General features: G+C 45.9%; 1 protein-coding gene across 1 annotated transcript; it reads right to left on the reverse strand.

The window, feature by feature from the left end:
- Nucleotides 1-14,365: 14,365 nt before the first annotated feature.
- Nucleotides 14,366-15,889, reverse strand: HOXA4 (homeobox A4). Its single transcript, XM_006896111.1, has 2 exons — nt 15,271-15,889; nt 14,366-14,724 (listed from the first exon to the last, which is right to left on the reverse strand). The coding sequence occupies exons 1-2, from the start codon at nt 15,887-15,889 to the stop codon at nt 14,366-14,368; spliced, it is 978 nt and encodes a 325-aa protein (XP_006896173.1).
- Nucleotides 15,890-23,287: the final 7,398 nt, after the last annotated feature.

The raw sequence follows: 23,287 nt of genomic DNA on the forward strand, positions 1-23,287 counted from the left end.
CCCGGAGATAAGCGCTGCGAGACTCGGGCTCTGCCTGGGCTGGCGGCACCGACTTGGGTATGTTTCTTATGTCTATTACACGCGGAGCAGCGTCTGGTCGGGGGTGCGGTGGGGGTGCTGAGGGCGGGCGGGAGGGGAAGCCAACACGGCTGGGAAAGCTCAGGGCTGATGTGGGGGATGGGGTGGAGGCTAGGGGAGGAACACGAGTGAGGGGGGCACACGATGGTAGGAGGAGGGCAGCCTCCCCCACCCCCCATGCCCTCCCTTCCCTCGCTCCTTGGCGTCACTAAAGTCCAGGAAAATTATGCTAATGAGGACAAACCGCTCTCACAAAGGGGCTCTCTCGCCGTGCTTTATTTCTGGGGAATCTGAAATCATGCAACCTTGTGCACCAGGCATCTCCACTTGCGGGGTGAAGGGACAAAGTGCCAGCAAAGGGGAGCTCTCCAGACTTTAGACACTTAAGTTGCCTGTCACACCCATTCTAGGCACTCTAAAACCAATCTTGAGAAGGGGGTGCTGGAATAGGGCCTCTTTCTCCAAAGACCTCCCCAGAGTCAGCTGGGGCCACCTTTGGTTCTCTTTTCAGGTAGAAATCGTTTAAAGTGTAAGTGTAAAGTGTAAGGAGGGCGATGACCTGGGGGGAACACACATGAGCTGACCATGGGATGTTATGGGTACACAGAGTGCCCACGAGCAGGGTCCCATAGCCCTTCCACAGCACAGGAAAGTGGCTTACTCACAGATAAAGCTCAAACACAAACATAAACTGACACACATGATTTTCCCCTCATTAGTGGCTTGGGGAAGCCTGGGCTGATTAGAGGCCCCACTGGCTCTGTAATATCTCTGTAACTTTAAAAAAAGACACCCTTCTCCTCACAAAACGTGCTTCAGCTCTCCAGGTCACAAGCCAATGCTGCAAGGGCATGTGTGTGGCAAAGAGAGAAATGGAGTTTCAGTGACATTTCAAGGCGTCACTGGCTAGTCCTTCTCAAAAGAAGGTGTTAAAAATATAAGTAGTATGTTTAAACTGTCAGGGAGCCAAAGTGTCACCTTAGAGCAAAAACAAAACCAGGGGGAAAGGGAGAAATAAAAAAGCACTCCCGGCCAGGGTGGCCTCATGCATACCAATGGTTTTTGTCATTTATGGCTAGGCAAGATTTATGACTCGACGCCCCAAAGCTGTAAACAGAGCACAAAACAGCAAACACTTGCTCCTTATGGCATATTGCGGCGCAGCAACATGAAAGGGGGACTGGGCCGCGTAGGAGGCCAGCGGGCCCGCCCGCCGCAAAAATCCGCTCCCCGGCATTTTCTCTTCTAACTGGCACCCGGTCGGATGCGGCATTTGAAGAAAGAAGGCGTGGGTCAATAATCAACCTGCACTTTCTCCTCCAAACTGCTGACTGAAGACAACCGCCTTCTCTAAGCAACTGCAGGGAAGGCCGACGCGGCCTGGCCCTGGGAATCTGCCCGGGAAGGGGACGCGCGCGGGCCCAGGAAGCCCGGACGCACCTTTCCTTCTATGCCTCACGGAGATACGCCAGGCAGAATACAGATTTCCTAGAGGCAGAAGGGGCTGGAAGTCTGGGCTTGAGCCTGCATTGCCAGAAACTAGGCAGCTTCCAGGCTGCGCACAGCAGCGGAGCAAAAGGGAGGCTGCGACCGCAAGACAAGGGGCTAACGTTTGGCAACTCACCTAGGTGCCCCAGCCTCATATCTCTTTGCCATAATCAAGAGAATTTGGGGCAGTGATTTTTAAAAATGACTATCCTTTTTAAATGGCTATGAGTTTTTGCTGGTTTTTTTTGTTTGTTTGTTTGCTTGCTCTGTTTTAGAAGAGAACATACTGCTTATGTATTTCCACCACTAAGAAAATACCCGCTGGGGCAGCAGCCACCACGTCCTTTCTGAACAGATCCTGCAGCCTCTCTCCTCATTCTCCTCCAAAGCCATGGAGCTTTGCTTCGCTTAGAGGACGCTGTGGTTCCGCAAATGCTCCCAAACCCCAGTGCTCCGCCTGCCCAGAGTGAAGAAGACATGTTGGCAGCACCTATTTGGAGCTGAGGTTTCCCTACCCACCACAGGGATCGCCTGAGGATCTAGGAGCTCTATAACACCAGAAGAAGGTGGGGAATAATTATTGACTGGAAGAGGAATCAAACTCAGAATGGAGAGGACAATCGTTGTGAAATAAGACTCACGGGTGAGGATGAGGCTTAGCATTTTGATGGCAGAAAAGAACCAGCCCTTTTGATTGCTCTAGTTTAGCTCTCCAGGGGTGGCTGGCGGCGGCTCTTTCCTGTGAGGAAGCACAACCTTCACGCTATAAACACAACTATGGACTTTCACAGTGTGTACGCTTACCTACAGAATCAGCTTCAGAGTTCATCTTCGGTATTTATTCTGCTTGCTGGTATTAAAGCGACAATAAAAAGATGCCTCTAAGAAACCTCTATTCTCTTTCTCATTTTTTTCTGGAGAAACTATATTATTTATGAGTCTTTAACTAGGTCAAAAATACGCCAGAACTGGGTCATAAATCATATGAAATGCTGACAAGTAATTGAACAGCAATTAAAGCTTACATTTTATTTCCAAGGGGTGTTTTAGCGCACTTGAAACGGTCTCAGTTAAACATGGTTACCGCTGAGGCTGGCAGCGGGGGAGGGCAGAAGGGGCCCTTCCATTCTGGGGAAGCAAAACCCTACTCAGGTATGGTAAGACTGGGTTTATCTCCTCCCTAAGTACAGACAGAAATTCTGTTTTTAAACAAGAAAACTTGTTTTGGGGGCAAATTGATTCCCAATTGTGTAGGCAGGTACTCCCTTCCTCTGCTGCTTGGAAGCTCCCTCTACCTTCTCAGACTTTTCACCCTTCCCAGAGGCGTGAGAGTCCCCAAAGCCCTATCAGCTGGGGCTTTCCCAGTAATTCAGGAGCACACAATCTAACTCTGATCAGCCTTCACCCTAACTGCAGCACCTTTTGAGGGATAATTTGATGCGGGTGAAAAGACCGTCCCTGCTTTCTGTGGACTTAGCTCTGGACCTCAGCCCAGGGTGAACTCTCCCCTATGATTGGGAGGACTTGTAGAGGGACAGCCTGGCTGCTGGCCTACTCACCCCTTCCTCTGTGCCCTGAGGTTAAAACAGCCAAGCCTCTGGGCAACTGGCTTGCTTGCTCCCATCGCACTTCTCCCGTCCTGAACCCCTTTTCTGAGCCCTCCCCGACACAGCATATTAGCCCAGGGGAACAATAGTCCCCTCTGGTGTCCTGCTCCCTCGTTGCTTGTAGGAAGCGCCTGCAACCAACACTGAACAAAGTGGCCCCAAGCATCATCAATAAAATGGCAGCACATCTGCACACTCATCGATTTTCCTCTCCCCGCTCCTCCAGCTGCCCAGGTCAGCCGTCACCCTATCCCTGGTGGTTGGCAAATGGTTCCTACTGGAGAAGGAGTCTCCTTGTTCCCCGGCCAGCCCCGCTTCTCCCAGAGGCCTTGCCTGCCTTTCCATGCGGCTGGGCCATGTCCCATAGACCCTCATCAAGCCCCAGGGGGACCCTCCATCCCACGTTCAGGTTGGGGACTCCAGCCCTGCCTCTGGGCAGTGGACAAAGCCAGGCGCGGGCCCACTGATAACCCCAAAGTGCCTCATCTCTACACCTCTCAACACTTTGCAGGGAATTAAACTCGGAGCCCGAGGCAACACCAGGCACCTCTCCAACGGTTTCGGTTCTAAAACGAGAAACAAAGAAAGAGAGTGGCTGAGGGTCCTGTCCTCAACTCTGGGTCTCCCCGCCTGACCTTTGTCTCTCACATCCATAACTCACGCGCGATATGAACAATCAGCGGAAATACCTTAAAATAAATCCCATCCTCCTGGTGCGGCCTCACGTCCCATCGGCTAGCTGCGCCAGAAGGGCTCCATGCGCGCCGAAAAACCTGCCACTGCTCGGGAGGCAGGGCGATCTCCCCAGAAGGGGAAGGAGGAGAGGAGGTGGGGGCGTGGGGTGGGGAGGAAAGGCGCCCGCTCCGTACAGAATCCACAAAAAACGTAATCGCCAGCAAAGCCCGCCCGGGTCTCCGCTCCAAATGCCACAATAATGCGCTGTATTATGTGCTCACGTGGTCATACGTCAACTTAAATCCTTTTATTTGAAATAGGGAATCACTGAAGGAACTAGATTTCCAAGCAGAACATTTAGCTTTGGGGGAGGGGGGTGGAGGACCTTTACTAGCAACAGGGAAGAGTTTCATCTGAGGCCGTGGGGAGATGGGGGCCTCGCGCTCCCCTCCCCCACTTAAGCAGGCCGCTTATCTCCACGTCTATTGCTTAACAACACTACAAAACACTAGGGAACAGCAACGCCAGCTTTATTCTCAGAGTCCACTTAACTTTCTTTTCAGCCTCCCACCAGGAAACAAGCTGAGTCCAGCACACTCGCGCACCCCAAATCCCTCTGCACCCTGGCCAGAGCAGCAGAAGGCAAGGCCTAAACCCTCTGTCCATTTTTCAAATCTACTAATGACTGGATGGACCTGCAGCCTCCCTCAGAGCCTGCATTGTACATGGTTTGCTAACACCCACACCATAACCACAGTCTCCCAAGAAACCAAAAAGGGCAATAATTACTTCACAAAAGACTAAAGCACTCCCTTCAATACCAGTTTGTTTTGGTGGATGGGAGATTACCAGTAAGGATGTGTCTGGCCCTAGAGTGGTGGGTCAGGATTTTGCAAAAATCCAGAGGCCAGATGGGTGCTTAAGCCTTTCCTCAGTGCATAGCTGAGTGATACACATAGTTACAGGTTCCTACAGATGAAACATGTAAGGGGAAATGATCTAATTGTCTCTGCAAGAGGAAAAAAAAATCAACCTTCACTGCTGTCTCTTGTCTTAACCTACAAGGCAACCTGGGCCCCTTGCTGCAGGCAGGTCTGTCTGCCCCACCCCAAAGACTCCCCTCTCAACACCCACAGTGTCCACCAACAGAGACTGACCTGGGCCAGCTCAAGAGAGACCTGGTTGAAACAAATAAGCCCCCTAATTCAGGCTCTACTCCTACTACTGCGTTGTGACATTTACCTCTGCTTTTAGCACTACACCATCTCATAAGTTGTCTAAAAAGTTTCTCTTTTAGGACTTAGCTTTTGAACATTTGAGAGTCCTCTAAGACAATCCTCATGTCATATTCTTTTGTTCCTGAAGAGTAGGTCTTCAGCTTGCTCTGCCTTTCTAAGTGTGAGGACTCACTTGTAGCAGCTGCAGGAGGTTGTGCATGAATCTTTGCCTCTCCTCCTCCCCTGCAGGGGAACAGAAGGGGCCTGATGAGAAGGTAAGCCCCTCAGGAAGGAGGCCTAGTTATGAGGGTGTCCAAATCTGAAGAGCATTAAAGAGGAGACCTCCCCACTTGGAAATGAGCCCTGACCTAAGCTAGTGGCAGTGCAGTGTTTCAGTGAGGTTCTGTCTATGGCATAGTTGAGAATCTCTTCAAGAACTAGACAGTTCTGCACTATAGTTAGAGGGCCCACTCCAGTGAGCCTCACGCTAAAAATGACAACATAAAGTGAAAACTTGCTTTTAACATGTTTGAGGGATGGGGGAACAGGACCAAGGCTCACTTCCAACATTTTCTTATACCTCAGTTTACTGTCCCAAGGTTCCCTCCCTACCCTCAAATCATTCACACTGACCTCTCCAAACATCCAAGGAAAGGGCCTTGAAGTATTGCTGAATTGCTGACAAAATGTTCCTTTCCACCAAAGTACTTGAGTAGGTTTTAGCCCAAAGATGAGAAGGCGCTACCTTCAGAACTCTCAGAACAGTCTGGAGCAAACCAAAACTCCTGAAACCATAAATCAATAGAAGCCATTGATACTGCTTCAGAGAAATACCTTAACGCCAGCAGGGCCCAGTCGCAGCTCTGCTCAAGCCTGCAGCCCCCTGACTTCTACTAACAGCCCAGTTAATATTCTAACTGCTGTTTAACAATTAACAACTTGGGGTAAGATGGGGTGATTTCATGGAATAAAAAGGGAAAATCTGAGGAAGTCAGAGGAAATTTCTAAGACTTCCCTTAAGGGAGAGTTTGGGCTAGACAAGGCTGCTTCCCTGGCTGTGCCTTGTCCAGCAGAGAAGCCAGATTCTTTCTCCAACCTTTCTGAAAACATACAGTCTTGGAACAAACTCTAGGTCTTTTACATGCTAGTTCCAGAGAATAGGAATAGAAACAGTCTAGCATCTGGTCCACCATGCTAAGAAGTCCTTTCCATTTCAGTTTCCATCTGCCTGGGGCTGGAAGACGTGCAGTGTATTGTGGCAACCAGAGCCACATAGGGAAAGTTGACTTGGAAGGAGCTGGTGACTAAGGATACAGATCTTTAGTCAATATTTGCAAAGTTGTTGGCAGATTAGATATATCTATACTCAAACACTGCAATCTGATTTCTCTATCAAAAATACACTTCACATTTTCCTCTCTTCAGTTAGCTCTAGTTATTCTTCTACTCTGAATCAGGGAAGCCTCTCTTATCCCACTTTTCCATGGAAGTGATAGATGGTTGTTTAACATGAGATATTTCCTGTAAGTACAATTGCAATACATATGAACTCCAAGTTCTCTGTGAATATAATTTTATACATATGGCCCCAACCTCCTGCAGCTATTTATATATGCAGCCATTCTGTTGTTTGCAGAAATGCAAATCATAAATACACAGGAGTTGCAACTTCTTGACATGTTCCATCTATACTTAACAAACAGATATCCAGTAGCAGAGAAAGTAACTCAGCCTTTACAACTGCACTATTCACTTAATATCTGATAAAAAAATACTAATACTTGTACTCAGGATATCTTATCAGTCTTAGCCACCACTAAATAGCATGTTGCAGTTAATTAATAATCTGATATTTATATCTATTTAGGTACTAATTTCAGAGAAGTCTGGGGCCTAGGGAACAGAAAACAAGATGTTAGAGAAAACTTTGTTCAAAGATTGTTCCTGAGAGAACAAAGCAAATTCTTTGTGTCATACTCTCTGTACTAAGACTTTGAAAACTACTAGAGCAGTCCCCTCCCCCAAATAGGCAAGTAATTTATGGATCCTTTACAAGGTAATAAAACACAGTAATTACCTTCCAGCATCCCGAACTAAGAGAACAAATTAAGCCATAACTTGGAAAGAATTTTAAAGAGTTTTCCTCGTCTTCCAAATAGAAAAAGAAAACACCGAGATGCAGAGAAAAACCGCGCTTTCTGCAAGGGAAGTACTGCAGATTGGACTCAACAAATGAAACCAGGGCTGCCGACTGCGAAGGCCTAAACATTAAAAAATAGCGCACTTCCCTCGTGCCAAGGAATAAGCAAAGAGACCAGTGAAACGGCAAGACTGCGTGTCAAATTTCTTCAACTAAGAGCGGGAAAGTGAAGACTCCTTCAGAGCCCACCGCCTCAGCAGCCCCGCTGTCAGCAAGGGGAGCGGCCCTTTCGCCGGCGCCAGGAGCCAGGAGCCTCCACCACCCGCGCTGCTCGGCGCATTGATCGGCGTGGGGCTGCAGAAGGAACAGGGGCGCACACTCTGGCTTTCCCGCCACACCTTTGGGCTCTCTGCAAAAGCACTTCCAGCACAACTCTGACCGGATTTGGGGTAAACCCTTTGTTCGCCTGAAGCCCCACATGCTCCCAGGCATGAAGCCAAAGGGGACCCAGCCCCACAACTCCTCGGAAGTTAAATATTGACCAGATCCTTTTTCAATCAGTTGCAGTTCCCTGAATGCTGGAGGGTGAATTAATCCCAACAGGCCAGCTTGGCAAAGCTCCGCGGGGCTAAAAAGGTTTGCGCTTACCTTGAAAGATGTACAAGTCAGCACCAGGAATCTCCAACTCCTTGCTTCCTGTGACTAGCTTTTCCCGGTGTCCCAGCGCTCTGCGGGGTAAATAAACAGCAGAGGGTGAGCAGTGGCTGCAAAAGAAGGGAGCTGGAAGATCCAAGTTGGATGCGTGGACAGTGGACAGCATGTACACTGGGGTAATCCCCGAGGTGACGCGGACACAGAGGAGTCGCCAGGGCGCTCGTCCATGCAGCGCACTCATTGCTCGAAAGGTTCCAGTTTATGAAGGGCCTGAAGGTGGTGATCTATTTTTGTGAAATAGATACATATTCCGTGGCTGCACCCTCACTCTCTCCTTTTTTCTTTCTTTTTTTTTTTTTTTTAAATTTTAGGGTTAGTGAGTGGGAGAGGGAGAAAAGGAAGCGAGGTTGAAGATGATGAGGTGGAAGATACTACACTGCTGGTTCCACTGGGAGAGCTCTGGTACACCCCAACTCAGAGATGTGAATGCACGCTTTATTTTCTTTTGCTAACAAAGAGAAGCCTTGTGTGGAAGCATTCAATCATAGACTCTCCTGAATCCTCACTATTAGTGTTCATTTCTGTTGGCGCGAACTCAGACCCAGCCAGGGACAGTCTTGGGAGGTTTTGACGTCTGGTTAATTAAGCCTTGGGTGTACCATTTCTTGGTCTTGGTGGGCTGGCAAGATTATGCAGCACCCAGCCCCTCGGAGCAGGCCTCACAGGGCAGCTGGGCACTAAGAATACGATAACTAGACAATGCCCATCCAGGAAGCCCCATCCAGCCCAGCCTCATCCAGCACCAAGAGCTGGCTCCATTCCCTGATTCTGTTGCAATCTTATCCCTCATGATATCTGCAACCCTCTCCTGCCCTCTAACCAGCAAATATGACTGAGTATTTAGCCAACTTTCAGGGCACAAAAATGCTGGGGAAGGGACAAAACAGTCCCCTTGTGCTAGGTAGGCCTTGGCTTAGAGAAGTTATGTCTCTTGGCTGGGATTCTGTAGGCCAGTTGCTTCCATAGTCCCATTCTCACCACTGCCTACCCACTCTCCCAGTCTGCCAAAAGCCAGCTCCTTCCTTGCTGCTCCACATCCATGTAGACCTTGTAGTGCCAAGTAGGGCTACCAAGTAGCTGACAAGTCCCCTGACCCCTGGCTTGGGGGTAGTGATGGCTAGCGTAATTAAACTAGTAGTTAAAGCCAGCAAGTGCTTTCCTATGGCCACCTTGGCCACCTCGACCTACACCCTCCCTGGGAATCAGTCCATGCTGAGCCCCTTTTCTAGTTCAAACTTGCCCTCTGTGGCTCTAAAGGGTGTGTCCCTAAGCCAGGTGGGATTTGGCTACTCTGTACTTATCACCTCAACTCAACTTTACCCCAGAAAGATCCGCTTTGCTACCATCCACCTCCTGCCCCCAGCGATGCTTAAGAGTATTGTAATTATTATGGTTATTATTATTGTTGCTATTTCCTTATCCCCAAGTCTAACACTCATGGCTGCTGCTCCACATAAATTGTTCAGACTAATGAGTCACGGAGAGATGTAGCCCGGGTCTCCCCCTCTGCAATGGCCGCCACCGCGGCCACCGTGGCCTCTCTCGATATTTTTGGCGCTGCCTGCTCCCTCGCACACCCGGCTTGGCTCGGGTGATTTATGAACGCCAGGAAAATTGAACAAAGCCGCGCGCCCATCCTGTGGTATCTCTGCAGCCTTTCCCAGTGTGAATCAGAACATTACCAACTGTCTGAGCATCCGTCCCACTTCATCACCAAAGCCAGAATGTGACCACATAAAATCCGAGCCTGAACTCACGTTTCCCCAGATGTGGCACGCTTCCCTGGACTGCAGAAACCCCCGCAGAAAAAAAGCCCCAAAGAACAAGGAAGGCCGCCAGCTCCGACTTCCCTGGCGAAGGGCTGACTTCTGCTTTCCGGATGGAGTTACAAGCCTTTGGAGATATATTTGAGAGTGTACGGTTTTAAAAGAATCAAATAGGAAGTTGGGGGTCTCACTTCTGAGAGATTCCTTCCTAGTGAGGTCTTGATGACTCCGATCCATTCCTGACGATCTGCATTAATTATTTAATGAATCACGTGACCCCAAAGATTTCAGTTTCGCCATCTCCCTCCAACAGGCTCTACACCTTTATCTGCAGTAACCAAGGTTTGTTTTTGGTTGGTTGGTTGGTTTTGCCTGTTATAGTTCTCTAGGCCCCCCCAAATAGGGGTCCAGGGCAAGCTACTGCCATCCATGCCTAAGGACTAGTCCCACAGAGAATACTTATTCTAGCCTATAAGCATTTTGCACAGAAAAACATGCACCCTTCTCCTAGCACCTCAAGCCCACTGGACAAGCCTTTCTGAGGTCCCTGACTAGGCCAGTTTGGTTTCTAGGATCTTCCAGGCCACTTTGCTGGCATATCGGGCAAGAACTCATCCACTTTCCAAGCTACCACACACCTGTGGTGGTGCACATCAAGTGTAAGTCTAGATACACACATCCATGCTGGACAAAATAGGCCTTCCCCAGGAAAGGTGCCTATGCAACCAGCCCTGTTTAAGATGAGACCTCATGCTGTAGTCATTCTACACACTCATCAACCTCAAAAGGAATCCTTCCTTTGCTCCAGTTACTCAATCTGTAAACTGAGAAAATTAAACCAAAATGGCCATCATTTCTTTAATCTGGGGCATTCTTTCAAAGTGCAAATCTATCTTTCAGTTCCTTGAATCAACCGCAGAGAGGATGGGGCTGTCTGCAGCGATAGGCGAGAATTTCCCTCCCTAGGTTTGAAGGCTTGAGAAGATGCTAACTCCAAACCAGGTGTTCCAGACTAGAAGATTTCACGGAAACCCAACAACCTTCCAGATACTATCAAAGAGAGAGAACAGACATTTCTTCCTCTTCTTACTGTACCCAACCCAGTCTATTTAAGAAAAGAAGCAGATTTATTTAAGAGTAGCCACTGGGAAGGGTAGACCTGTGTTGATCAATGCCAGACCCTAGCTATACATTCAAAGACCAAAGGAGTACCAGAGGGCCTATTACTTGCTAAGGGCCCACACATTCAAATAAGATATTTCATGATGCTTCTGTTTGCTACATTTCACCACCACCCCCGCCCCCACCCCCCAGCATTCCATTATAAAGAGTCACTGATCTGATCTGTTTCCATGTTAAAACTGCTGGAAGAAAAATAGTGATGAAAAAAGTAGGAAGAGTAGGGGAGTTTGTAAACTTAGAACAGGGGGCAGAAGGGAGAAGATGGTACCCATCACATGCATGGTAAACTGAGTGACAGAGAGAATGAGGACATCTTGGAACAATTGGGCATAGAGTCCAAGACACTACCAGAGTACAAGCCTCCCATCCCCCATGTGTATAAGTCATCTTCTCATGAGCTCTGTTCTGGGTGTTAAATACTCTACTATGTCTGTCACAGTTGAATTCACACTGTAATAAAACATCGGGTATATCACAGATTTCCGCAAAACTAGAGAAGAGAGCCTACAAAGTACCATTTTTCTTCAAGGGGGAGGATGATAAGTACTTAATTCAAACTGTGACTATTAAAATGTCTCCTACTCGATTTAGGTTGATTTCAGACATTGACACAATTTTTACCTCCAGAGTCTTATACAGTCTAGTCTGTGACTAAAGGACATAAGTGTGTCTGTGTGTGTGTGTTTGAGAGAAGAAGAAAAAAAGCATGTTCCATGGGTCATTTTGATAGGAGAATTATAGAGTTTACACAAAATACTGTCTTTATAGGTCAAGGGTCTGAGGGGCCAGTAGGGTTTGCTTAAAAAAAAAATTAATGAGATAGAAAATTTGCCCTCTCTGTGAACTCTTATGGTTGCCCTAGCAAAGGTCAGACATGCACGATTTTGGAGCACAAAGTGGGATTTTTCTGGGCTGTGATAAAAAGTCACAAGTCCTCTTAAAGGCCAAATCTGAAACAGGCAAAATACTTGGGGGGGGTGTCATAATTATTTCTATAATTTTGGATAACACTGATTTGCAAATTTCACCAATATATTAATAATCAACACAGTCCAGGCAAGAGTGCCATATTGTCCTAGAATATTGGGGGAGATATACCTCAATCCTGTCCTCTTTTCCCTGGAAAAACTGTAAGTGAAAGATACTCCCTTCTCCCCAAAACAACTGTTCCCAAAGAGAAGCTGAGAAGCTAATGAATGTCCCTATACCCTCTCCTCCCCACAAAGGAGAAATGTAAGCATTTACCTGAAATACCGATAATCTGCCATTTGAGGTTTTGCAGTTGGACACTCAATTTTCAGCGAGAATCTAGGCATTTCTGAGCAGACAGCCAAGATGTTGTGTCTTTGCCTGAGATCACATTATTTGCAAGAAGATCCCTTGCTCTTCCACAGACTTTTCCCAGAGAATGCCTTTCAGAATTGCTGTTGAATTACAAAGAAGTATTTATTGCATGAGGTGATTAATGATTCCTGGGAAAATTGCTATTTTCAGCGTGATTTAATTTCGTTTTACAAGTGCGTTAGTAGGGGGAGGGTTAAGAAGTTTCAGAAGCAGTTGCAGTGCTTCCAGAAATCTCTGGCACCCGTTTACACCTTATAAAATGCACTTGATGCCTGTTTTGGCCCAATTTAGGAAGGCCTATTCATACATATTTGTCCTGAGTTTCCTTGGGGAGGAATGGAGGTCCCTAAGAGACTGGAACCCATTACTTTTCTCTGTGCCTTGGTTTGTTCAGAGTCACCACAGGCAGGCAGCAGGGATGAGACGGAGACTGCATTGACCACTGTATAGGTATTGTGCCATTAACAGAAAAATAAGTTTAATAATTCCTGTTATTTCAGATAGTTGAGCATTCTCCCACCATCTCTGCAAAAAGACATGAATTCACAAGTGCACTCGTTCATAGTCAGGTGGTAGCCCTAATAGTCTAGGGTTACTGTGCTTTGACTTTCTGGGCCTCCTTGCAAAAAGCTTCCTTCACTACTCATTAAGTCTAAGTTAGTAAATAGATGTTAAAGCCATGGAGATTTCAGATGTAGGTTTTTATTTTCAACTTTTAAAACTTAAATTTTTTGGACTTACTAGAAAGATCCCAGAGTTTAGCTTCCTTCCAGGAGTCTTTCGGGGTGTATTTTGGGATGTTATGGCTCTTTCCCCAGAGGAAAATTTTTGGGGTTATACTAAAACTATTTATTTTATAAATTCATTCTTTTAATATGCGTGTGTGTGTGTGTAAGAGAAAGGGATGCCACAAAAATGCCCAAGCTGTAATAGTGAAGATAACTTTAAAAACAGCCAAGAAACAAAACACAAGCTCAAACCTTTGCACAAACTATTTTTTTATCTCCAGGGAAATAAACAGATTAAGTATGAAAGTGTGATTAATACTACTGAGACCACTTCTTTCCAAGTGTGCTTAGAGTTCAGAACAGCTGCAGAAACTCCTGGGCCCGCAGCACTGTGCCGTTTCACCTTTCATTGCGGAGAAGGACACGTTTCTATGCCTTACAGAGACTTGAAGTCTGAAAGCCTGGCCAAGTTTGGGAAGATGAGGAGCTTCTCTCAGCACTCAAGAGCCTTCTTGCTCTTTGGAACTTTTCCCACAGTGGGTCAAGCCTGACAAGAGTTCAGCTCAAGTTGAAGACACACACATACACATATTATGTGAGCAGAAGAGTTCAAGTGAACACAACTCAAGCCAACTACAAAGTTTTACATGGAAGGTCAACCATTTCAATCCACAGAAAATTTTTTTTTAAATGAAAGGGTTAGGAAACACAACTTTGGGTTTTAGATTTTTAATGTTTTGTGTTTTTTTCAAGCAGAATTTATTTTTAACAGATAGCTCTCTACATAGCCACATCACAATTTATACAGTTGCACATGTCTAAACGCACTTGTCTTACTCCTGAGATTTCACCCAGAATAAGACAATATCTCTCAAGAGTATTTTAAATAAATGCAAATAATAGAAACTAACACATACATTACACCTACCATCATGATCTACACAGTTTGAAAATTAAATAATCTTGTGAGGTCCACAATGCCTGTTCATTTATTCAGTTCAATACAAGCTTGTATGAGCTGCCTTAATGGAGGAGAAGGATCTAAGTAGGGAAAGGGTATGTTTTCTTCTGCTTGCAACAAGCATACATGTACATGTTCGCAGTCAGCATGGGCTGTCCAACTGACTTCAGTCATCTCAAGAGTACTGGGTGCCAAGGGGCCTTCTTAGGTATCCAAACCTGGCAGCCTGTTCAAGCCAGCAGATTGTTCCACCAGCCAGCATCTTAGCCAATTGTCTCTCTTGGATGTCCACCAACACATTTTTACTACGATGTCTTCTTCTATTCTGTTATCCTTTGCACCAAATTGAGTTTTGGTTTTGGTGTCTGTTATGATCCAGACAGGAAGGGGTAGAAGGGGAAAGGGACAGAAAAAGAGAGGAGAAACTCAGGTAAGGGGAAGAAAGTGGCCTCAAACTTTAGAGGATTATATGGAGGATGGAATGGGTGTGGAGTCTCCTGCGTGGAGATGGGGATGGGGATGGGGATGGGTGTGGGAGCTCTGGATTTGTGCTTTCCCAGAGGGGACAGCTGAGGCTGAAGACGAGTTGGAGGAACGCATCTTGGTGTTGGGCAGTTTGTGATCTTTTTTCCATTTCATCCTCCGATTCTGAAACCAGATCTTGACCTGGCGCTCCGACAAGCAGAGTGTGTGAGCGATCTCGATGCGGCGCCTTCGGGTCAGGTAGCGGTTAAAGTGGAATTCCTTCTCCAGCTCCAAGACCTGCTGCCGGGTGTAGGCAGTTCGAGAGCGCTTGGGCTCCCCTCCGTTATAACTGGGGTTAACTGAACACCCAGAACCCGGAGGCGAAGGCCAAAAAGGAAAGAGCAGAAGAGGAGAGGAAAAAGAGATGGAGAGAGAAAGTGGGGTGGGGAAGAGCAATTGGACATCATCATTATATAATAACCTGACACCAAGTTCACGCAAGATACATAAAACGGCAAAGAAAATGTTTCACAGGCTATTGACAACGGGAAACACCCGAGAGCCATAAAGAATGGTGCTGGGCATTGGGGCTGAAGAAAAGCTTCAAAGACACATGGCCCGAAGCCTCTGCCAGGGCAATTAAATTTATGGGGGCTATAATTACTGCCCTAACAGTTTGGCGTCTCGTAAATCTCCCGATAAAGGGACCTCGGTACAAAAGGGTTCTCACGTTGGGACCAGGCGGCTGAAGCGCACACACTCAGACTCCACTGTGGCCCAGGCCAGATGGGGGCTCCCTCCCGAGGTTCCTTTCCCCTCGGCCTCTCACCTCTGACACCCGCCCCGACCCTCGAACCCGGCCCGAGCCGCCCATCCTTCCCACTCCTCCCGGGCGGCGCACGTACCCGCGCTGACATGGATCTTCTTCATCCAGGGGTACACCACAGGCTCCTTGCCCTTCAGGCCTGGCGGACTCTTGTCCGCCAAGAGCAGCGGGCACGCGGGGGCGCTGCCCCCTGCCGGGACGCCCGGGTTGGCCGGGGCCGCCTCGCAATGGCGCTGGGGCAGCGGGGGCGCCGTGCGGGGGTGCTGGGTCGGAGCGGGCTGACGCCCCGACTGCAGGACGTGGCTGGCGTGCAGGTTGGGTGCCGGTCCCTTGGCTTGCGCCGGGGGTTGCTCGGGCTGTGGCGGCCGCCCGGGGCTGGCGCCGCCGCGGTACCCATAGGGGTAGGCGGTGTCGGCCGCCCCGTGTGCAGGGTAGAGCGAGGCCGCGGAGTAGGCGGGTTCGCGGGCGGCCCGCGGCGCGTAGTAGGAGGCGGGGGGCTCGAGGCCGCCGCCCGCGTGGGGGAGTTGGGGCTGCGGAGGCAGGTGCTGGGCCGCGGGCACTGGGGTCTGCTGGTAGCCAGGGCCCCCGCCTGGGCCGCCATCTCCACCGCCCGGACCGCCGGGCTGCGCGTACTCTTCGAAGGGAGGGAACTTGGGCTCGATGTAGTTGGAGTTTATCAAAAACGAGCTCATGGTCATTAATTTGTGAAGTGCAAAAATACTAATTTTTCTCGCGTTGTCGTTTTTCTGGGCTCGCCGAGGCCCCTCCCCCTCCGGCCTCGCTTCCCATCCCCCCTTTCCTCTGCGTCCTTCCCCTCCCCCCTGCTGTCAAGCACCCGCCCCTCCCCCAGCCGCCGTGGCTGCCGCCGCCAAAGTTCGCGCCGCTCCTCCCCCGCCCGTCTGCTCGCGCGCGCGCGCGCCACTCCACGGCCCTACGCGCGCCCCGCCTCTCACCCCACGTGGCCCGATCTAGCCAATGAGTGCACCGCGCGCGCGGACCCGGATCAGGAAGCGTGCTAGTGGGCGATAGATGCAGCTGTTTGTCCAGCTGGGGGCAGTGGGAGGGAGCAGTGGTATTGGTACCCTAGTACCCCAAATTCTGGTACCTTTAGGAATTCGAAGACCTCCTGGCGGCTAGTCTCTCAGAAAGCCCTATCCTGGCCTAAGACTTGGGGGAGCCTTACTTAGGACCTTCCGTGGCCGGACACTGACCTCGGGCCCAACCCATTATTGCTTGACGTCCTTAAGCATTCCAGGCCGGCTGGAGGACGAAAGGCGCCTGGAACAAGGGGACGTCCTGATTTTTATCCTGGGTCCGGGATAAAATGAATGAGATCGACAGACTGGTGTTCTCGACCACAGACCCCTTTCCTAACACCCTCCTCCCCAAGTCTGAGAGCTCCTGCACTGAGAAACGAACAGAAGCCCCAACCGGTGGGTTGAAAGAAAGAAATTGCCTTAGCATGTACAGCAGGCCATTTCAGTACAACCGGGTGGGAATATCTTATTCCTTTTTAAATAGACATTTTTTCCTTAAAATTTTTTCAACCGTATTAATAATACCTCATTTGATAGATGAGAGCTAAACACACTGGTATTTACGACATGCCAGTTTAAGAGAGAAGGTGGCCCAAGAGCAGGAAGCAAGGACTCAGAACCAAGCTTCAAAATCAACAACTTCCTATTTCAGAACAATTCTCCAAAATAACCTGAGGATAGACCGAATAGTATTTGGGCCTGGCTGCTGACAGATCTTTCACAGCTAGGAATTTTACATTTTCTGGTGGTTTCTCATGCTAGCGTTACATGTGCAGGACAGTCTGTAGTTTCTGAACGGCTTAAAATTAGCATATTAACGATATTAGTAGCTCTGGAAAGGGGAGAGAGGGGAATGTTGACTATGACCTGATAATTGAAATTTTATGGGAAAACTAATTATGCTATTATTAACAAATAAATTACTTTTTAATTCCACCTAATATTGATCTTTGAAGTAAATAATGATGCTTTATTCGTTCTGTGTACTTTCTTTTCTGAGCCACAGACACCTAGCTCTGCTTTCCAGCTAGAATAAAGTAGTGCAAACTCATAATCACCGTTCTAAAAATACTTCCATGTGGGCATGCAAAGAAATGGACATTTCCGCTTTTGTACTCCTTTTGATTTTTTAAAAAGCAGTATAAACAGCTTCCTCACAATTGAGTCTGGAACATAGACAAGGAAAGATATAGCTCAAGCCTGGAGTCACTTCAAAAGGAATGTCAGTCCTATCTTCATTTATATCAGTTATTCATATGAGTTACTAAATGCTGGAATATATCCTTTTGATGGATAGTTATTTAATGTTTAGGCACATAAAGCCTATTATACAGACTAATCTTTTAACTAAGAAAAGAGATTAAAAAAGGGATTAAGTTAGCTTTCTAACTGGAATCACCCTAAAGAGGCACAAAGAGGTTTTGCACATACTGTGTGTGTGTGTGTGTGTGTGTGTGTGTAGAGTACTGTTCATTGATGTAACCTGAAAAAAAAAAGTTTTGTTGTTTTTAATGAAATCTGAACTGTAGATGGAAATCAATGGCGAGCATAATCTTTAGACATCTTCTCTGGTTTCAGAAAAAATTCTAGCCTATGATAAAGCTGACTAAACCAGTATCTCTCCACAAAAAAAAAGTCATGCATGTAGCATGTAGTAAGCAATATAAATAATAGGTCTATATATTATCAAATATATTGTTATAGGATAGCTATTACAAAACTGGACTGTAAGCACCAGGGAGAAAAAAATTGTGACAAGAAAATTGTGCTCTTCTTAAGTCATCAGCTTTGAATACTAGGGCTTAACCATGTCTGTTTAATATTATTTACAGACACTAAGATACAAAATTCATGTTGTTTAACCTCAGAACCTTCTACCAAGTTTCTATATTTAAGTATTGATGAGTAACTGGCACTGTTTTGTGTATGGCTAACCTAAACGAGTTAACTGTGCCTGTTTTCATGTGGTTCTATTACTTTAGGAAGATGGGCTTACACAGAATCCCCTAAGGCCTGTAACTTGTCTTTGTGGTTCCTATCATAAACACAAACGGAGCCAGGACCACCAAGTGTTATCTTACACACCGACATTTTGACATTTTACTGCAAGATTTATGGCTGTAATAAACAATCTCAGTACCTTTTCTCATCCTTCCAGTCTCCCTTTGCAAGCCCAAAGCATCATGCCACTGAATCAAATAACCTTCTGAAAAACACCTCTTGTATTAACACGAGAACGAAGACACCAAAACAATGCTAGAAAGAAACTAAACCAATTAATAAATGAGCTGAAGTTTACCAGCAGCATCTTGAGAAAAGATGGGATGCCCTGAAATAGAACAGAGTGTGCTGATTGCACACCAACTGGCTCCAGTCCAAAGCGAGGTGAAAACGTTATCCTTTCCTTGGGAAAGTAGTTAGCACATTTGCTCATTTCCACGTGCAGGGATAACATATATTCCGAACAAAAGCTTTCTTAAAATCTCATTAGATGAAATAACTTTTCATCATTTCCTCCCATCCCAGATGGAGAAGGAGAAAGAAGGGAGTTGGAGGGAGAGGGAGGGCGATAGGGAGGCAGCGGTTTGGTTTGCAGCCTGGTTTGAATCTGATTTGAATCATTTTGAATATGTTTGGAACAGCCTGCTCTCTTGAATGCAACGCTGTCCTGAGTTTCAAAGTGACCGAACAGTGACACCGTGTGCATTTTGTTTCTTATTAATCTTATGCATTGACAGTCTTTGTTAAATCACAAGGCTCGCCCTTCACCAGCCGACATTTTCATATTTGTTAGACGCGCTGACCTGAAGTTCACCTCGGCCTTGGACTTTGCGCTTCTAAAAGGTCTATACAGTGTCTTTTAGAGAGCAGGGTACTTTGCCCAGGTCACTCCTTCTCAGGGAAAACCAAGGGGGGGAAGCAAAGGAAATGTAAACGTTATGGAATGTATTGACTGTATTTGTCCTTTGTTCTTGAGAGAGTCCCCAGACTTCTCTATCTAGAGCATGTCTCTGAGCAGACATGGCAATGCTGAATTTCAAAATGCCCGATGATACACTGGAGGGCGGCTTCCACCTACACCAGACATATGGTTTTAGAGATCAGCACCCCATTAGTCATTTGACCAATTCATTGTTTGGAGCAATTTCCTTCTAGTAGTTTAAAATAACAAACACACCCTGTGCATAACCTTGATATTTACATTATTATTATTATTATTATTATTATTATTATTATTATTATACTAGCATTGTATGAGAGGCCTGAAAACCCAGAATTCTCAGAATAAAGAAGTGAGCAATAATTTGCACATTTTCTCTTACCACTTAAAGACTACCTAAGAGATGTCTCTGATTATTGGAACTGATGGTTTCTAGGATATGTCCTTTGTTTTTTAACCTAAAATACAATAGAGATTTTTCTGAAAGATGCACTGTTGTCTTGGGGAGGTTTCCATTTTTCTGAGTTCACTAGCTCAGATGTGGTGAAGTAGTCCTTGCTGTAACAGTGATCACCACGGTTGGGACTTTCCCCTTATTTTCATTTGGCAAACTCTTATTTGGTTTCAAGCTTTTGGCCAGAGGGAAACCTTACACATCACACAGTGGAAGCAACCTAATTACTTTCATGGAGGTGGTGGTTAGGAAATATTTACTTTAACTACTGAACATAACCAAGAACCTTAAATCCAGTCAACCAGAATGCATTGAGATGATCTTAAATATCCCTGCAAGCACCTTCATTTATCAGCAGAAGTAGCTTGTCTATACTTTTTAAAACCTAAAATAAAATGTCATCTTTCTAATCTCTTTCCCTAGACTGATCATTTGAGAGTCATTATATAGAAAATGAAAATATGTCCCCTACAAAATAAACTCTAATGGTAGCAGTATTTTAGCTAGCCTGTATGAATGAAAAAACAAAATATTGAAATACTGTTTAACTCTCCATTTACAGCTTACACAAGACATGGTTCTAGCCGGCTTCCCTAATATACTATTGCCTTTCTTTTCAGCTCTCCCAAGCTTCTTCCTTAGACTCCTCATCTCCCCTTAGCTTTTATTCCAACTGTATTTTTAAAAAATAGTTTCTTGAGAACAGATGTCTGCCATGATGATCTTACAAAGTGACCTGACATTGGTAGATTTTATTTACCACCTCAAATGACATACTCTCTGTAGTTCAGTTATTCACTTAGAGAATGCAGTGTTTCTTTCACATTCCATTGAGGTTTAACAATCAAGATAACAGAAAGCCTTCCAACAACAGGGACATTTTCATGGTATAAATAGACATTTTCTCACTGGATGAGAGGAAGGGCAATTCTGTCCCTTTTGGAAAGGTTTCCTTTGGCCCCCTCCATATTCCAGTTCTGAGAAACCTTTGCCTTCATTCAGTGGATTATAGTTCTAGAGAAAGCTTTTGTAAACTGGGGGATGGGGTAGGGGGAATTGAAAGAAGTCTCTGTATTTGCCAATGTTCTCACATACTTTAAAGTCATCTATGTATTTGAGAGGAGAGGGAGGTAAAACCTGGTTGATCAAAATCCCAGTTTTAAAATAAAGGTGTCTTGCTCTCTTCCTTTGCCTTTGATAATGGAACACTGGGAACTTTGAACACTGAGAATTTGAACCTTTTTTTTTAAGGGTTCACAATTATGTTTTGAAGGCATTGGTTTCCATGACAAACCCACAGGGAGTTTCCTGGTTCCCCAACACCAAAGGTGTTTGGTGTTCCCTTAATCTTTGCCTATTTACCTGCTGCTATTCCCTCAGAATGGAGGCGATAATTCAAGATGAAATACAGCATGTATTACTCCTGAAAAGAGGAATTTTCTATCCTTTCCTCCATAATTGAGGTCATTCAACCACTAGGGTTCACCTGGAGTCCATACTGTGATACACGCAGCACTCCAAGCCATTTTATCTTTTGTGCTGATAGTCAAGATCGCAGCTCTAACATTGACATCAAACTCTGTCTAGGCAGATGACTGAGAGTGCTGCACAACGTAAACTTTTGACCCTCAACTTTTTGACCTGCAGTTGTAATGCACTAACCACAAAGATACACAAAGCTGCACTTCTTTCAGGGGAAAGGGCCCCCTTGGATCTCAGGGACTCCCAGCTTCTCCCACTGCCTTGTGGAATAAGAGGGTGAATGGGATAATTTTTTTTTTCAAGTTGGTAACTGTATTTCCTGTCAAATCAGTCTCCCATTCTTTTTGCCAGAGCTTAGTTGGGAACTAGATTAACTTGAAATCACTTGTTATTTAATTTATAAAGAAGATTGGAATGGGAAGGAAGAACCTTGCAAAGATGAGAAAGCAGGCAGTGAGAATTGAAAACATTTCCCCCTTTATTTAAAAATAAAGACGCAGCCCTAATTGGGAAAGCTGCTGGGCTAGGGAGTTGACTGTGAACTTGTACTAAAGCGTGCTCTGCTGGCGATTCCTAGGGTGTGCAGATTTATCTTCTCTGCATTTACTTAACCTGGCAGTGAACTGCATGGACATCATTTGTTAGGCCATGACAGACTTCACCTCAAGCAAGGGCTGCTCCACAAAATCACAATAATTACCCAGTAACCTTCATAACAAATATTATTATTGAAAAGCTAAGGTTGTGGATAAGGGCCCTGATAGAAGGACAAATTTCTTTGTGGAGAAACACCAAACAAAATCGACCTGAGTGGAATCTCCTGTTCTGGAGCTTAGAATGGTGAGGACTTTGGACCCCCTCTTCTGTGTGGATGGGAGCTGGAACTGAAGTCCTCAAGTTCTGCCTAGGAGCCCCGTCTATAATTTTTTCATTGACTGGGGGGGGAGGAGACACCCTAAACAGCCAAAAGAGCATACGACTTTGCATTCTCTCTAAGGGGCCAGCCACGGACAGAACCCTAGAGCCTAGGAAAGGCAGAGGCTGAGAAGGGTATCATTCTAGCTAAAGAAATTGTTTTGCTCTTTAGTAACTCATCTTTCAAGATATGCTTTTCTCCTTTCAGATTGTTTGGATATAATATTTTCCCATCTCCACAAGTGAATGTGACTCCATTTCTGGTGGGGAAATTCTGTCCCCAACAATGAAGTAAGAAGGACCAAGAGAAAATAAATCGTGGCATAGACCATAGAAACCCTAAAAAAAAAACCCCTAAGTAAATGTGATCGAATATTGTCTCTTCAGAAGCAAGCAGGGCCCTCCACATATCAGATGCCTCTTCTTTTCTGAAACAAGAAGCACAGACACACTTCTGCCACTGGCTGAGGGGACATGTCTTCATAAAACATTCAGTGATGGAGCTTTGTTTGGGGTGTTTCCCTCATCCTAAGTAAGTTCCTTATGTAAAAACAGCTCAAAAGAATGAACAAGAAGAAATCATAACTATAAAGAACAGATAGCCAGAGGACCTCTTTAGTATTCTGTATTTAGTATTCTGAAAATAGGAAGAAAGGGGGAAGAGGTCTGACTGGTTGCTTAATTTTAAAAAAGTCATTACACTCCTTGTGGAGTGGCTTGCTCTTTTAAGCTCCACTTAAGTTTTGTCAAGATTAAAACACACAGAAATAAGCAAGCTGTCAGTATTTGTAACCTGGAATTTTTCAGATTCCTAAGACAGTCTTTCTCTATTGTTATATGATGTCAGATATGAGTCAAACACCTTTTTGTCTGCTCTCACACCTCCAGGTTGGAGGTGGCTACAGAGAAAGTCTGGGGTCTTTCTCTATGCAAACTTGTCAGCATCCCTATCATTGTTTTCCTCTGCTTTTACTTTGCATTACCAAGAAATCACTCAAGCAAGGTCACCAAATGAGAACTAAAATAAAAACTTAGGCCAAGATTTTCAGATATAGAACCTAAAACTCAGAACAGCAAAACAAAGAATACAAAATTCTTACAGATACATAGAAAAGGAGCCCATACATAGTTGCTTTCCCCCTTCAAATGCTGAAAATGTAGTCATGGTCATTCTAATAGGTTTTATGAAATAATCCACCTTGCCACTATGGAATTAAGAGTGTCTGGTTTTTCTAAAGAGCCTCCTGGTTTTTCCTTTTTGGACCTC

The sequence above is a fragment of the Elephantulus edwardii genome, unplaced genomic scaffold, assembly GCF_000299155.1.
Source record: "Elephantulus edwardii isolate Elephantulus edwardi_28Jun2011 unplaced genomic scaffold, EleEdw1.0 scaffold00182, whole genome shotgun sequence".
Classification (NCBI taxonomy): Eukaryota; Metazoa; Chordata; class Mammalia; order Macroscelidea; family Macroscelididae; genus Elephantulus; species Elephantulus edwardii.